At 49.8% G+C, this 14,395-nt stretch overlaps 1 protein-coding gene across 6 annotated transcripts in view; it reads right to left on the bottom strand.

The window, feature by feature from the left end:
• The window catches only part of Nipal3 (NIPA like domain containing 3), a 41,554-nt gene that overhangs the window by 20,530 nt on the left and 6,629 nt on the right, over window positions 1-14,395 (bottom strand). For all 6 annotated transcript variants that reach the window (XM_041651576.1, XM_041651575.1, XM_041651577.1 and 3 more), the window contains exons 3-5: window positions 8,012-8,080; window positions 5,705-5,876; window positions 2,183-2,242 (exon numbers count right to left, since the gene is read on the bottom strand). In XM_041651576.1, the coding sequence (XP_041507510.1) occupies window positions 2,183-2,242; window positions 5,705-5,876; window positions 8,012-8,080 (301 nt within the window). The remainder of the gene's footprint in view (window positions 1-2,182; window positions 2,243-5,704; window positions 5,877-8,011; window positions 8,081-14,395) is intronic.

The following is a 14,395-nucleotide window of genomic DNA, read 5'->3' as shown; positions in this document are numbered from 1 at the left end:
ATGCATATGAGTGATTTGTCTGCATGTATGTGCACTAATGAGTACCTGGTGCTTTTGGGGGGTCAGAAGGCATCAGATCTCCTGGAACTGGAGTTACAGACAGTTGCAATTCACCACGTGGGTCTTGGGAATTGAACCCAGGTCCTCTGCAAGACCACCAAGTGCTCTTAACCACTGAGCCATCTCTCCAGGTCCCCTTAATATGTGTGTGTGTGTGTGTTTAATTTACTGTTTACTTACTGGATTTGATTAATGTTCCACAAAACTTTAAATTTTTTATTTGATTTGTACTGACTTTGAGCACCACTGAGGGCATCGACTGCTTTGGTTCTTACAGACATGGACTTGTGTAGTTCATTTGGTCACTCAGCATGGTGTTCGTGAGGTCTGTCTGTACCAACTGGGTTCACTCATTATTTATTTATTTATTTATTTTTTGGTTTTTCGAGACAGGGTTTCTCTGTGGTTTTGGAGCCTGTCCTGGAACTAGCTCTTGTAGACCAGGCTGGTCTCCAACTCACAGAGATCCGCCTGCCTCTGCCTCCCGAGTGCTGGGATTAAAGGCGTGTGCCACCACCGCCAGGCTGGGTTCACTCATTCTTACAGTCAAGCGGTAACTTGTGTGACAGCGACCCAAGCATCCATTGTCTGCTGCTGGGCACATGTGTTTGCTGCCTGGGATTGTAGAGTATGTTGCTGTGGACACTCCTGTTTGAGTGAATCTCTACTGGGTATCAAGTATGCAGTGGAACCCTGGACCACCAGGTAGGTGATGTTTGGTTTGATGGTTACCATGACATGGCTCTCCAAAAATGCCTGTAACAATTTACACTCCCATCAGTAGTGTGGAAGGGCTGCTTGTATGCTTGCTAACACTTAATGTTTTGTAGTTATTCTGGGAGTGGGCTATGTTTCACTTTTTGTTTTTGTTTTTTTTTTTCAGTACCAGGAGTGGAACCCAGAACCTTGTTCACTGGGTGTGCTTTCCCAATGAACCACACCCCAGCCCCTGCGCTGTGGTTCTAGCGTGCGCTTTACAGGGAAGTCCCAAGCCTAGAATTCCTTTATGGGCAGGCTGAAGAGGAACTGAAACTCACTGTGGAATATTTGTTTAAATATTTTGAATAGTGTAAAGATGTGACTCTGCCTTAGGTGCCTTCTGATTGGTTTAATAAAGAGTTAAATGGCCAATAGCTAGGCGGGAGGGATAGGTGGGATTTCCCGGAAGAGAGAGGAAGAGGAGAAGAAATCTAGGTGTGAAAGACACCATGGAGAGGCGAATGAGTCGAACACACAGAAAGGGAGAGAGGTAAAAACTAAGTGGTAGAATGTAGCTAAATAAAAGTATGGGTTCATTTAAGTTATAAGAGCTAGTTGGTCAAGCCTACGCTAAGGCTGAGCTTTTCTAATTAATAATAAGTCTCTGTGTCATTATTTGGGAGCTGGTAGTCCAAAGAAAAATTCAACTACAAAAACTCCCTAAGAAAACTCCATGGTCCAATGGGTAACTTTTAAGAATGACTGTTCTTTTCCAGGCAGCTACTTAGCCGACTTGCAAGGAACAGACTCGGTGCTGTTGTTGCTCTGCCCGGAGGCCGGTCAGGGACCAGCATCGGGACTCAGGACAGAGTGGAGGTCAAGAGCCCTGTGCCTCTTCCCTGGCATCCTGTCATACTCCAGAGGGGAGGGTCCAGCCTAGGCTAAGAGCTCTGATCTACGCAGCTGCTGAGGGAGGGCTCACTCTGTTTACTCCAGCAACCCTGAGCCCGGCTGTGTATCCCCAACACTTTGGCAGTTTCTTCCCTGTAAAGGTCTATGTAAAAGATTTTAGACACAAAGAAAAGCTGCAAGACTTGTGTAGTGAGCTCCTCAGTCCCACCACTTAGACGGGTGGTTCTCAACCTGTGGGTCATGACCCTGGGGTCATAGGGGTTGCATATCAGATATCCTGCATATCAGACATTTGCATTATGATTCATAGCGGCAGCAAAGTTACAGTTACGAAGTAGCAAGGAAATAATTTTATGGTTGAGGGGGGTCACAGCAGCATGAGAACTGTATTAAAGGGCTGCAGCCTTAGTAGGAAGGCTTGGGGCACTTGATACTCACTCTAGGAACATGGACCCCGAGGGGTAGTGGGATGCGGAGGGGCTGTCCATGGGGGGGGTGCTCCATGACTTACTCACAAAGTCCTTAGGTTTCCACTTTTCTTTGATGAATATGATTCCAATGATGGCGCTCGCTGGAAAAAAAGCCAGGGAGAGAGAAGAGGAATAAGGTTGCTGCCAGGTCGAGGGGTGGCCCCCCCACTCATGCCCTCTGGGTGGTTCATGTCCCCCAGGGATCTTTAGTGTTTGGTCTGTTTCAGCCTCAGGCACTTCATCTGGGAGAGGGGACCTCCCAGAGCCTTCTGTGGGATTTCTCTGGGCCCTGCAGTCCACTGGGCATGAGGCAACTTACATGGGTGACTTTCGGATGCTCAACCTTAGAGGTGGGCTACAGTTGGTCTTATTTGATAAATGGGGATCCTGAGGTTAAAAGAGGTGAAGCTGATCAGAAAAGACAAGATTTGAACGCAGGACGGTGCGGGCCAGAGCTTTTCTCCTCCTGCACCCTACCTCCCCCATGGTACCTCCCTGACTATTGCAGGGTCACAGCTTTACTTAAACTCCTGCGGCCGACCTATTGGACAAGGCTGGCAGCCACCATGACTGACTCCATTACTAGCCCAGCTCTGCCTCAGCTGGCTGTGTGGCCCCGGGTAGGTCACTTCCTGAGTGACAGTCTTCTACTCTGTGAGACGGTGTACTGGGTCTGGCTGTACCAACTTGCTGTCATATATTTGGGCGGCCACAGATGGCTTGAATTTCACCAAGGCAGAGCAGATACACTGACACCGCAGAGCTCCGCTCTGGGTGAGGGGCCTCAGCGACCACGCCCATCTCCATCTCCTCTCCTCGCCTCCCCACCCCAAAACCCCACTGAAAACTATTACTTCTTTGAGTTGTAGGTCAATTAAATGAGATTCTATATGCAAAACATTCTGCATAAAGTAAATGCTCATAATAAAATGATTCTTGTTATTGAGGTACTTGGAACAGCAATGGAAAAATCTTAAGTAGACAATGGATGAACTGTTATTATGTTAAGTAGATTTCTCATAGGGTGACCTTGGAGGTTCTAAGAGCTTCTTAACCTCCAGTAGCTGACTCCCAAATCTTTTGTTTGTTACTTATAGTGTCCTGCTTGCATGTAGGTCTGCACACCAGAAGAGGGCACCAGATCTCATTATAGATGGTTGTGAGCCACCATGTGGGTGCTGGGAATTGAACTCAGGACCTCTGGAAGAGCAGCCAGTGCTCTTACCCTCTGAGCCATCTCTTTGGCTCAACCTCCAAATCTTGTCACAGTTCACCCTACTTATTTATTATGGCACTGGGCATTAAAACCAGGGCCTGGTCCCAATCAGGCCATCATTCTATACCCCCAGGTCTCAGCCTCTACGTTTGAAGCCGGTTTACTTACTCAAAATCAAAGACTAATATTTACAGTGTTGGGCCCTTGATCATTTATTCTTCACTGTGAGTGAAGGTTCCAAGAGGTCATTAGAGACCCCAGCAGTGGACAAAACAGAGAAAAGGACGTAAATTTAACGATCGATGGGGCCTTGGCGGTGGCCTGAGTGCAGGAAGCAATCCAGAAGACAACAGGGAAGACAGAGATGGCCGAAAAAAGTGCCTTAACCAGAGACATTCAAACCACCTTAGAAGAAAACACTGGGGAAAGAAAAAATACTGGCCCGACCTGGTAGCTAAGCGGCAAGAACTTGCCCAGCACACACGAGGGCCCGGGTTTCTCTCCAACACTTAAAAGATACTGGGTGGAAAACCTCAGCGCAGCTTCTGCAGTCAGGTGACCAGCCCTGTTTCACCAAGGGGGTTCTTCTAGCGGCAATGCGGAGAGCCAATCAAGTTTCCATTTTGTTAGTTTCTTATAATTGATAGCAGCTGAGAATTCTGAGGTCCAACCTAGGCAGTTGTGATTGATTAATGACGTCTTTCCTGAGCCCAGGAGGGGCACAGTGACCACACACGTGTCACGCACAGGCCCTTCCTGCGGTGAAGAGGACCTTAGAATTCAAGCAGGGGTAAGGCGCCAAGATTTGCTGTTTTCCTGAGAGCAGGAGAGAGTGGAGCTAGCAAAATGGAAGGAGACATTCAAGACGAGCCCATTGTTCCAGCTCCTGGGCTGTCTCTATTGGAACTGTATTTTATCTGTCACCTTGCGGCATTAAAGTTCTTTCATCTTTGGCTGGTTCAGGTGCTCTGATATGGAAATCACGGGAAAATGACACGTGGGAAAGGTAATGATGACTGGCCGGGGTTACAGGGAAAGACCTGAGCACCAACAGCGTTTCTCAGAGGTGCAAGACGGTGAAGAGATGAAAGTCGTAGGCCTTGCCAGTGTGAAGACCCTTCGATGAAGGCTGAACTCCCTTCTGCAGTGGCCATCAAAGCCATTCTAAAGAAAATGTTCTGAATCTTTTTTTTTTTTTTTTTGGTTTTTCGAGACAGGGTTTCTCTGTGGTTTTGGAGCCTGTCCTGGAACTAGCTCTGTAGACCAGGCTGGTCTCGAACTCACAGAGATCCGCCTGCCTCTGCCTCCCGAGTGCTGGGATTAAAGGCGTGCGCCACCATCGCCTGGCTAATGTTCTGAATCTTAAACACGGTCTGGAGGCAGAGACCCTGGCTCACACCCCTCCCTGCCACTGGTGACATGCACCTCACTTCCTCTATCTGTAAAATGGGTGCTACATTCTCCCCCCCCCCCAGAGTGCTCAGAGCTGGGCCTGTGGGTGACATAGATGGTAGATGTTCTTACCAAAGCAAAGGCGCCTCTTTTTTAACCAGTATTTATTTTTTAAAATATATTTTATTTTATTTATTTATTTATTTATTATGTATATAATATTCTATCTGTGTGTATGCCTGCAGGCCAGAAGAGGGCACCAGACCCCATTACAGATGGTTGTGAGCCACCATGTGGTTGCTGGGAATTGAACTCAGGACCTTTGGAAGAGCAGGCAATGCTCTTAACCTCTGAGCCATCTCTCCAGCCCCTAAAATATATTTTAAATTAAAATACAATCCCATCACATCCCCTCTTCCGTTTCCTCCCCCAAAGCCTTTCCACGTCTCTTGCTTCACACTCCCTCTCAGAGTGTTCTTGTTTGTGTTTTTAATCTTTATTTGTGTGTGTGCGTGTATGGGTGTTTCACCAGCACATAAATCAGTGTTTCACATTTATGTTGTGTCTGAAGAGGACAGCAGAGGGCATTGGATCTCCTGAGAATGGAGTTACAGTCCCATGTGGATGCTAGGAATCGAACCCGAGCATTTCTTCTGCAGGAACGGTCAATGCTCTTAACTACTGAGCCATGTCTCCAGCTGCCAAGAGTAGTGGGTTTATTTTTTGATGTTGTTTTTTTGAGGCAAGGTCTCCTTACATAGCCCTGGCTGTCCAAGAACTCACTATGCAGACCAGCCTGCCTCTGCCTCCCAAGTTCTGGGATTAAAGGTGTGCACCAGCATGCCTGGCCCCAATTGTGTGTGTGTGTGTGTTTAATATGAGTGCTCCAAGCCTCGTGATGGCGCTCGGGTCACACAGACCATGGGTCCTGGGTGGAGAGAAGGCTGGGGCTTACCTATCACGGAGACGGCACTGAGGGGCACGATGAGCGAGAGCGGGGCGAAGGCATAGGAGGCGAACACGCCCAGTTCTCCCAGCAGCAGCAAGAGCAGTCCTAGCCACCATGTCTTGGTCTTGAAGTAGGCCCGGGGGTCCTTGGAGCCTGCCAGGCGGATGTGGCAGTATTTCTAGAAGTCCAAGAAGGAATGCTATTTGACCAGATGTTGAACCAGGTGTTTAGAGCACATGAAAGACTCTGATGAAGGAATGCCAGCTAACATTGCACTTTTAAAACCACACATGGAGGCCTGAGTTGGGTTTGGGGGTGACGTGGGTGGGACCTGGAAATGGACATTTCTTTGTGATTATGTGTACATAGTCACATGTATGTAGATAGCATGCACATTGCATAGGGAGTGCATGTTTACATGTATGTGGATCTGCACTGATGAGTGTGCATGTGTGTGTGCATGTGTGTATGTGTGTGCGTGCGTGTATGTGTGTGCATGTGTGTATTGTGTGTGCATGCGTGTATGTGTGTGCATGTATGTGTGTTTGCATGCGTGTATGTGTGTGCATGTGTGCATGTGTGTGCATGTGTGTATGTGTGTGCGCGCATGTGTGTATGTGTGTGCATGTATGTGTGTGTGCATATGTGTATGTGTGTGTGTGCATGTGTGTGTATATGTGTGCATGTAGGCCAGAGGAAATAGTCTTTCGCCATGTTTTTTTGAGACAGAGTGACTCAGTGACCCAAGCTTGACACGTAGGCTAGGCTGGCTTGCCAGTGAGCCCCAGTCTCACCTGCTGCCACCTTGGCACTGGTTTATACACGCACACCGCCACAACTGGCTGTTTTGACACAGGTTCTAGGAATGGAACTCAGGCCCTCGATTAAGATATCGCTCCAGCCCCTCTCTTCCTCTGGCTCATGTCACCCAGGCTGGTCTTGAAATTTCAATCCTCGGGGCTGGAGCGATGGCTCAGGGGTTAAGAGCACATATGCTCTTACAGAGAACCTGGGTTTAGTTTCCAGCACCCCTCGTGTGGCTCACAACCATGCATAACTCCAGTTCCAGGGGATCTAATCTGATCCCCTCTTCTGACATCCACAGACACCAGACACACACACGGCACACAGACATACAGACAGTCAAACACTCACATGCATAAAAATAAATAAATAAATAGGGGAAAAAAAGAAATTAAAATCTTCCTGCCCCCCACCTCTAGAGTGCAGGGGTTACAGGCATGTGCACTGTGCCTGGGGCTCAGGGCGGGCCTCGGAGAACCTCCGAGAAATTTAAGAGAGGACATTTACCCACTGACTCCTGTAGTGGCCACCTGGCATGGGAACATCCTTGTCTCCTGGGACACATGTGTACCAGTGCCCTGGGACCCCAGGGGAAGCTCCTCCAGATGTCGGCTGCTGCACAGCACAGCTGTGGCCACCACCAGGCCAGGCACTGTGGGGGTAACTGCTGCCATCCCTGTCCCTGAGACTCGAGGCACTGACAGTACTGGAATCAGAGCTGAGGGTAATGGCCCATGATGGTCCCAGCAGCTGGAGGCATAGGGCAGCGTGCAACAAGACCTGGGCCTGTGGTTAAGATGTCACTGGTAGAGAGAAGGCCGGGGCTCGGCTGGGGAGACAGCACTATCAGAGAAACGTCTGCTGTACAAGCGTGAGTTTGGAAGCTCGCCATCAGCGTGAAAAGCCAGGTATGGCGGTGGCTGCCTGTAATCCCAGCACTGGGGAGAAGGAAACAGGAAGTGATTCGCTGGCCAGTTGGTCTTGCTATCACTGAGCTCCAGGTTCAGTGAAAGACCTTGACTCAAAAAAAAAAAAAAAATACGGTGGGGCTGAAGATGGAGAGCCCACTCAGCGGTTAGGGGCAGTGTTGCTCTGCCAGAGGACCCACTTCGGGTACCGCCCATAACTCCAGCTCCAGGGGGATCTGATGCCTCTGGACTCCGTAAGCACCCACACTTGTGTGCACACATCCCCTGTTGCACATAATTCAAAGTGAAAGAAATCTTAACAAATAAACAGGGTGGAGAGCAACCAAGGAAGAGACTCACCATTGCTCTCTGGCTTCCATAGCAGGCGTGCCCACCTGCAAACACATGAACACACACACATACACCACACACGCACACACATGGAGAAACTGGAGGATGTGACCCATGAGAGGGGAGAGGAAGGAGGACAAAGACTAGAGAGATTCAGGCAGCAGTCAGGGTCCTCCCAGAGAGCAGACAGCAGACCTGGCTCACCTGCATTGCTCCTCTGCCTGGGACAGTGCTGGCACCTGAGACTCACCTGCAGGTTAAGGGCGATGCTGACCACGAGGTGCCCGAAAATTGCCAAGAGAGCGCCAATCAAGTTTTCCTAGAAGGGTCACAGAACAGAAGGGAGGGGCACTTAAGTCAAAAGGTACCAGGACATATGTGATATTCAGCTGTCTGTCCTCCAAACAAAACCGGAACAAGGCCCACACTCCCCTCCCTTCAGACCACCCAGGTGTCAGCCACCCAGCTCTTTAGAGATCCACTGGGCACTGTCCTGAGCTGGAAACATCCAGAAAACACTATACTTGGTTGTCCTCATCTCGGTGACCTGAACGGGCCTAAACTTGGCCCACTGGCCTCTGAGAGGCACTGACCTGACGCCATCTTGAACAGAAAGGTAATGTGTAGAAACCAGTGTGGAGGAAGAGAAACACAGGCTGGGGCTTCTACCACCACTATCTGGCCAGGGAAGTCTTACAGCTTAGCAAGAACCTCCCATGTAGCCGGCTTCAGTGTGGACTTTTCAGTTATTAATCAATGCAAACCGCATTTATAATCACCCTACTGATGAGAATCAGGCTCCTGGGCATGATACTTTTTTTTAAATAAAAAAATTACTCAACATACATTTAGAATAGAATAATTAGGAAGCACAGGTGACAAAAATGACAGTAAGAGCAGGGTGTGGTGGCCACACCTGTCATCCCAGCACTACTGTGGTCGAGGCAGGAGATCAAGAGTTCAAGGCCATCCTTGAGATGTCATCTCAAAAACCATAAAACCTTGGGGCTGGAGAGGTGGTTCCAGGTTTAAAGACTGCATATTGTTCTCAGAGTTACCTTTCCAGCATCTATATGAGGCAGTTCACAATTGCCTGTAGCTCTAGTTCCAGGGGATCTGAAGCCTCCCACCCCACCCCACTGCCACCCTAATCCCCCCCAACTCCTGGCACAGCACTGATCTACACAGCATACTGTGAACATACCTCTGTGTCAGGCACACTGTGTTCATCATTTTTAAAAGGTCAGCAGGTACCCTATCACCTAAGCTGCAGCTCCTGCCCCAGATGACCATTTTAAATGTTTGTTCATGTTTATGTACTTGAATGTTTTGCCTGAATGCATGTATGTGCATTGCCTGCATGCCTAGTGTCTGCACAGGCTGGGGGGTGTGTATGTTATCAGTTCCCCCAGAACTAGAGTTAGACACAGTTGTAAATTGTCATCTGGGTGCTGGGATCCGAACCCAGGTCCTCTGCAAGAATAGCGCATGTTCTTAACTGCTGAGCCATCTCTGCCGTCCCCTTATCTATTTTTGACAGAGGAAACAGTGGTTTCATCTGGTTCAACTTGTAACTGAGCCACTATGACTTTCACATAGAGACTACGCCGTCCTTTGATAGCACTTCGATATAAAGAACAATGCGGACGAGAAGGCGGAAGTTAAGAGCTAAGTAAGGGGAAAGTGTCCTGCCACCCACACAAACCAAACTGCATCAGGGAGAGCTGGTGAGAAGGAATGGGGGAAGTGAAAACTAGGAAACCCACAAAGACAAACTAATCTAAGTACCAGGGCGTCTCACAGTGAAGGGTTTCATGGTCAAGGCTGGCATTAACACAGTGCTCACACCTGATGGGGGGAGGCCATCTCTATACTTTCCCTTTGGGGATACATACAAGCCTAAGAGAACTGGCTTTGAAATAGACCCAGCTCTGCTTGGGAGCCACTGAGGTGGGGTGGCATCATCGAGGAACGTCAGGGCCCTTGCTCTCTCTACAGCGAGCCCAGTTTCAGGTAGACTTTCAAGAATCCCATACACGTGTATCCAGGCTCCCTGATCGGATGGAATTAGAGTGAAAAGAACCCATGGTGGTGGACACACCTATGATCTTACCACTGGGGAAGTGGGCTATCCTTGGTTACATAGGGAGTACAAGATCAAGACGTTGCTCCCAAAATAAATAAATAAGTAAAAATCCAAACCCACGGGGCTGGAGAGAGAGAGCTCAGTGGTTCTGAGCTCTTAGTGCTCTTGCAGGAGACCCGGGTTTAATTCCCAGCACCCACATAGTAGCTCACAAACTTGTAGTTATTTCCAGGGATTCCTGACACCTCTTCTGATCTCCGAGGACTCCTGAGGACACACGGAGCACATACATACACTCAGACCGACAGACAGACAGACAGACACACACACACCCCAAAATAAATAAAATCAAAATCCCAAACTAAAACAAACCAAAACAGCAAACGCCCCCAAAGAGCCCTAAGAGGTAATGTTCCACTTTAATCTCTTCTCAGCACCGGAGCTGGAAGCTCACGGACGCCTAAAGTAAACCTTGGAGAGGTAGGTACCACAACCCGACCAGGGCGCAGACAGGAGGGCCTGGGATCGGAAGTGTGACTTCTGGCCTCCTGATAAGAATGCTGGCCCCCGCGCGGTCTCCAGGGTGTTCTCTGAGTTTATTCAGAGGTGAGAAGGAACTGGGGGTGGGGTGGGGCACCGTGTAAGTACTCCACTTGGTGCTGACGCAGGCAGTCGAGTTTGCTCAGCAAAGCCATTTGCGCTGCACATTAATCTTAACGCTTAATAGCCGGTTACAGACCAACACAGTGAGTAACAAACAGACATCGCTCATGCCATCCCATCTGAGTGTCTCCAAGGGCCTCATCAGCGCTAATTATGCCCCCGAACCCTTGTGAAGTGGTGCGTGGTGGAGTTTTATGAACATTTAAAGTCACGGACAGCTGCCACCGCCCAGGGGTTACACAGTTTGAACACACATTCACCAGCTGCCCTCAGGGCTTGGCACGAGGCGTTCAGAGCCAAGAAGGTTCCTGCCCAAGTTTCCTCCTCCAGCCTCAGAGCTTGAAGACGGGACTCTAGCTCTGGAGGCTTGGCCAATGGCTTCCTCACTGGACCCCCAGCAGCTCCCTCAGTTGCTGAAGAGTTATCCTTGGTCCCTGGGGGGTTTATTCACAGCGAGAGGCACCAAGTATATGACCAACACTGACTCTTAGGAACTCGGAACACAGACATGGCCCTTAAGGTGCAAACGGGAACAAGCAATCTACACTGCCTGGTGGAGGCTAAGGCTAACTGTGTGTTCTGAGAACCTATCACCTCGGAGGGGAGGGGCGAGTAGTTGGAGGCCCCGCCTCCTCCAGTCCTCACCAGGCTCCAGCTTTCCATTAGGGAGCGGAGGTGACAGGATGAGCGGGCAAATGCTGTCAGGCACTGCTTCTCACAGACATCACCTGAGGAGGGGCAGATCATGCCCATGCATGGCCAGCAGGGCCCAGCTCAAGCCAGGGCTCTTTGCCCACCTATAATTTTGGGATGAGAAATAGCAATGGGCCTTATGTTTAGGATAATCATACATTACCTAAAGGGAGACACCTCAAAACGAAAGGGCGCCCCACTCAGCGGCAGAAGCCAGGGGTCCCAGTCATCACTTCAGTGAGACCTCTGGGCCACAGTGTCCTCAATGTGAAACTTGGAAAGGGACCATTGGACAGAGGCGGTGACATTTCAGACGACTTCCTGCCACGGCTGCAAGCTCCCCGTGACCTTGGTATCAGGGAGACAGTGGAGAGGCCAGAGGTGCCTCTCTCTGCTCCTCTAGGGATTCAGGACAGCGGACCTGAGTGGAGTCCTGCCTCTGCTACTTCCTTGCTGTGTCACTTTGGGGAATGACCTCAAGTCTCTGGGCTATAATAGAGAGCTGAAGCAGCACACAGTGCAGTAAATCCTGTAATGATTCTAGCAACTGCTATAGTTTGTCTTCATATTATTTTCTTTTATTTTGTTAAAGACAGCATTTCCTGTAGCCTAGGCTGGCCTTGAACTTATTACGTACCTGAGGATGACCTTGAATTTCTGGTCCTACTGCACCGCCTGCACTCCTAAGTGTGCCAACAAGCCTGGCTCACCTTCACTATCATTCCTTTTTGTTTGTTTCGTTGTTTTTGTTGTTATTGTTTTGTTTTCTTGAGACAGGGTTTCTCTGTGTAGCTTTCACTGTTGTGGAACTCACGTTATAGACCAGGCTGGACTCGAACTCACAGAGCTCCATCTGCCTCCCGAGTGCTGGGATCTCCTGTGTCCACTTCACACCTCTCCCTGCACCACAGGGCTGTGGGTTGTTGAGGGGCAGGACCAGCTCTCCCACAGATGCAGGGTCCTGAAGCTGATGTTTTCTAATCCAAACTGATTTTTTTTTTTTGTCCCCTATGACTCTGAAAGGAAACGAAATGCTTCCAGGAAGGCAGCTGCAGGCGAGAGGCAATCCCTGTATGTGGATCTCGGCATCCACGTGAGTCAGCTCACACGCCAGTGTCTAGGTCCCCCTCAGGTCTGCTCCCATCAGCCTCCATTTAAACACCACCATCACCACAGCCACCTCTTGGAGCGTAAGCTGACCTCCCACAATGCTTTGAGCTTGAAGCTGTAAACAGGTAAGTTGCCTCTGGACTGGCTTTGGGTGGCTGGCATTTCAAAGCATGTACTCCAGCGAACCAGGTCTGCCACACCTGCAGCTTGGCTTCAGGCCACCTCCCTGACGCTGTCTTTAGCAGGTGAGGCATTACCTGCCGTGTGCCAGCCATCCCTACACTCGTGGTAGAAACAGAGGGAGTCTAGCTGAGTGCCCGGCACAATATAAACAGCATAAAATGGTGGCCAGGACCCTGGACCTTGGCCATGAGTAGATGATTCAAATTCCAGCTTTTACATAGACCGTGTGGTCTCAGGCAAGTTAATGAGCTTCTCTGTGCCAGTTTCCTTACGTGTAAGATGAAGTTGGAAGAGACGGGGGAGGATCAGTACAGTCCCTGCTACAATCAATGCTCAACACACACAGATGCTTACGGCAAAGTCTGTTAATTAACTACGGACAAAGGACCCAGACTTCCCACTGGGAAGTGTTGGAACATGTGATAAAGGAATTGGGTGGACTGGTAGAGTTTCCCAAGCAGAAATGGATGACTCATGTGACTTGGGGTTCCTCATTCTGGGCATTCCAGCCAACCTCCCAATTACCCTACAGGGCGGATTCTAGCCTCACCTGCAGGTCTATGACTTTCCTAGGCTTTAACTCAAGACATAGCAAAGCCAGGACTCGAGTCAGCCTGTCTGAGTACAAAGTCCGAGGTCTTAGCACTCTACGCTGCCACTCTCTGCTCTAGTTCTTCCTTCTTTCCCTCCCTCCCTCTCTCCTTCTTGGTAGAGGGGCAGGGATAGAGTCTCACTATGTAGCCCAGGCTGGCCTGGAACTCAAAGAAATCCACCTGCCTCTGCCTCCCAAGTCCTGGGATTAAAGGCATGCACCACTATGCCCAACACCAAATTTTTCTTAAGGGCAGGCATCATGGAGACCTATCCTGCCTGTTGCTCTCCTGGACTCTAGGAAAGATGATCTCACTTATCCACACAGCTGCCCAGGTTTGCTGAACCGGGATTTGCAAAGGGAGAAGAAGGGGGAGAGGGTGCAGACGAAGAGATGTGTTCAAGGCTGAGCCAGAGCTCCCCAAGAATGGCTGGTAACCAGCCAGGACTGGGGAACCATCACAGACTCCACCCCTTCATTTGACAAAGACAGAAACCAAGGCGCTGAAAGGAGGGCCTGACTGTCTGAGGTCAAATGTAACGAAAAGCTGAGCTGGATTCTAGGTCTCCCGATGCTCACTGTTGCTGTTCTGCCTATCACTCACTCCTCCAAGAACACAGCAGTGGCCCCGAGGCAGGTGGAAATGACAGGCTTTTACAGAAAGAGCAGAGAGCAAGAAAACCATGCCATCTTGACTTTGAAATAGACCCAACTCTGCATGGGAGCTACCTAGGTGAGATGGAACCAGCGAGGAACGTCAGGGCCAGCTCTTGCTCTCTGCAGCGAGCCCAATTCCAGGCAGACTCTCGGAACTCCCATACGTGTGTATCCAGCCTCCCTAATTGGATGGAATTAAAATGAAAACAGCCCTTTCATTTTCCTCCTCTGTCTCTCTCCCCAGCACCTGCCCTGGCCTACGGGGTGACAGGGGCACTCAGGAGTCTGCTGAAGCAGAGAGGGCACTGGCTGAGGAGCCATGATGCCAGTGAGGTGGTTAAGAGCATGCTACCATAAAACCTCATGCTTCAGTTTCCTTGTCTCCAAAGTGGAGATGAAAATGCTGCTAGCAGCCACCTGCTGAAAGTTGCCCATCGTATGCGGGTCGGTCACTGTTCCAAGCTTCATGTGGCCGGATTCACTGGCTCCTGCTAACAGCCAGGAGGCAGGTGTTACTGTCACTTTAAGGTGAGGAAGAAGGTATGTACTTTCAGTGTCGATGAGAAGACTGTCGGGGAAGATACATTTGAAGAACGCAGCCCAGCACTGGGGCAGAACGAAAGCCCAATGCTCATGACTTGTCGAGATTC

This window comes from Microtus oregoni, unplaced genomic scaffold, assembly GCF_018167655.1.
Source record: "Microtus oregoni isolate MIOR12 unplaced genomic scaffold, Mior012 000005F_ref0000423, whole genome shotgun sequence".
Classification (NCBI taxonomy): Eukaryota; Metazoa; Chordata; class Mammalia; order Rodentia; family Cricetidae; genus Microtus; species Microtus oregoni.
The sequence above is the reverse complement of the archived record's forward strand: the minus strand, read 5'-3'. Positions and strand labels throughout refer to the sequence as shown.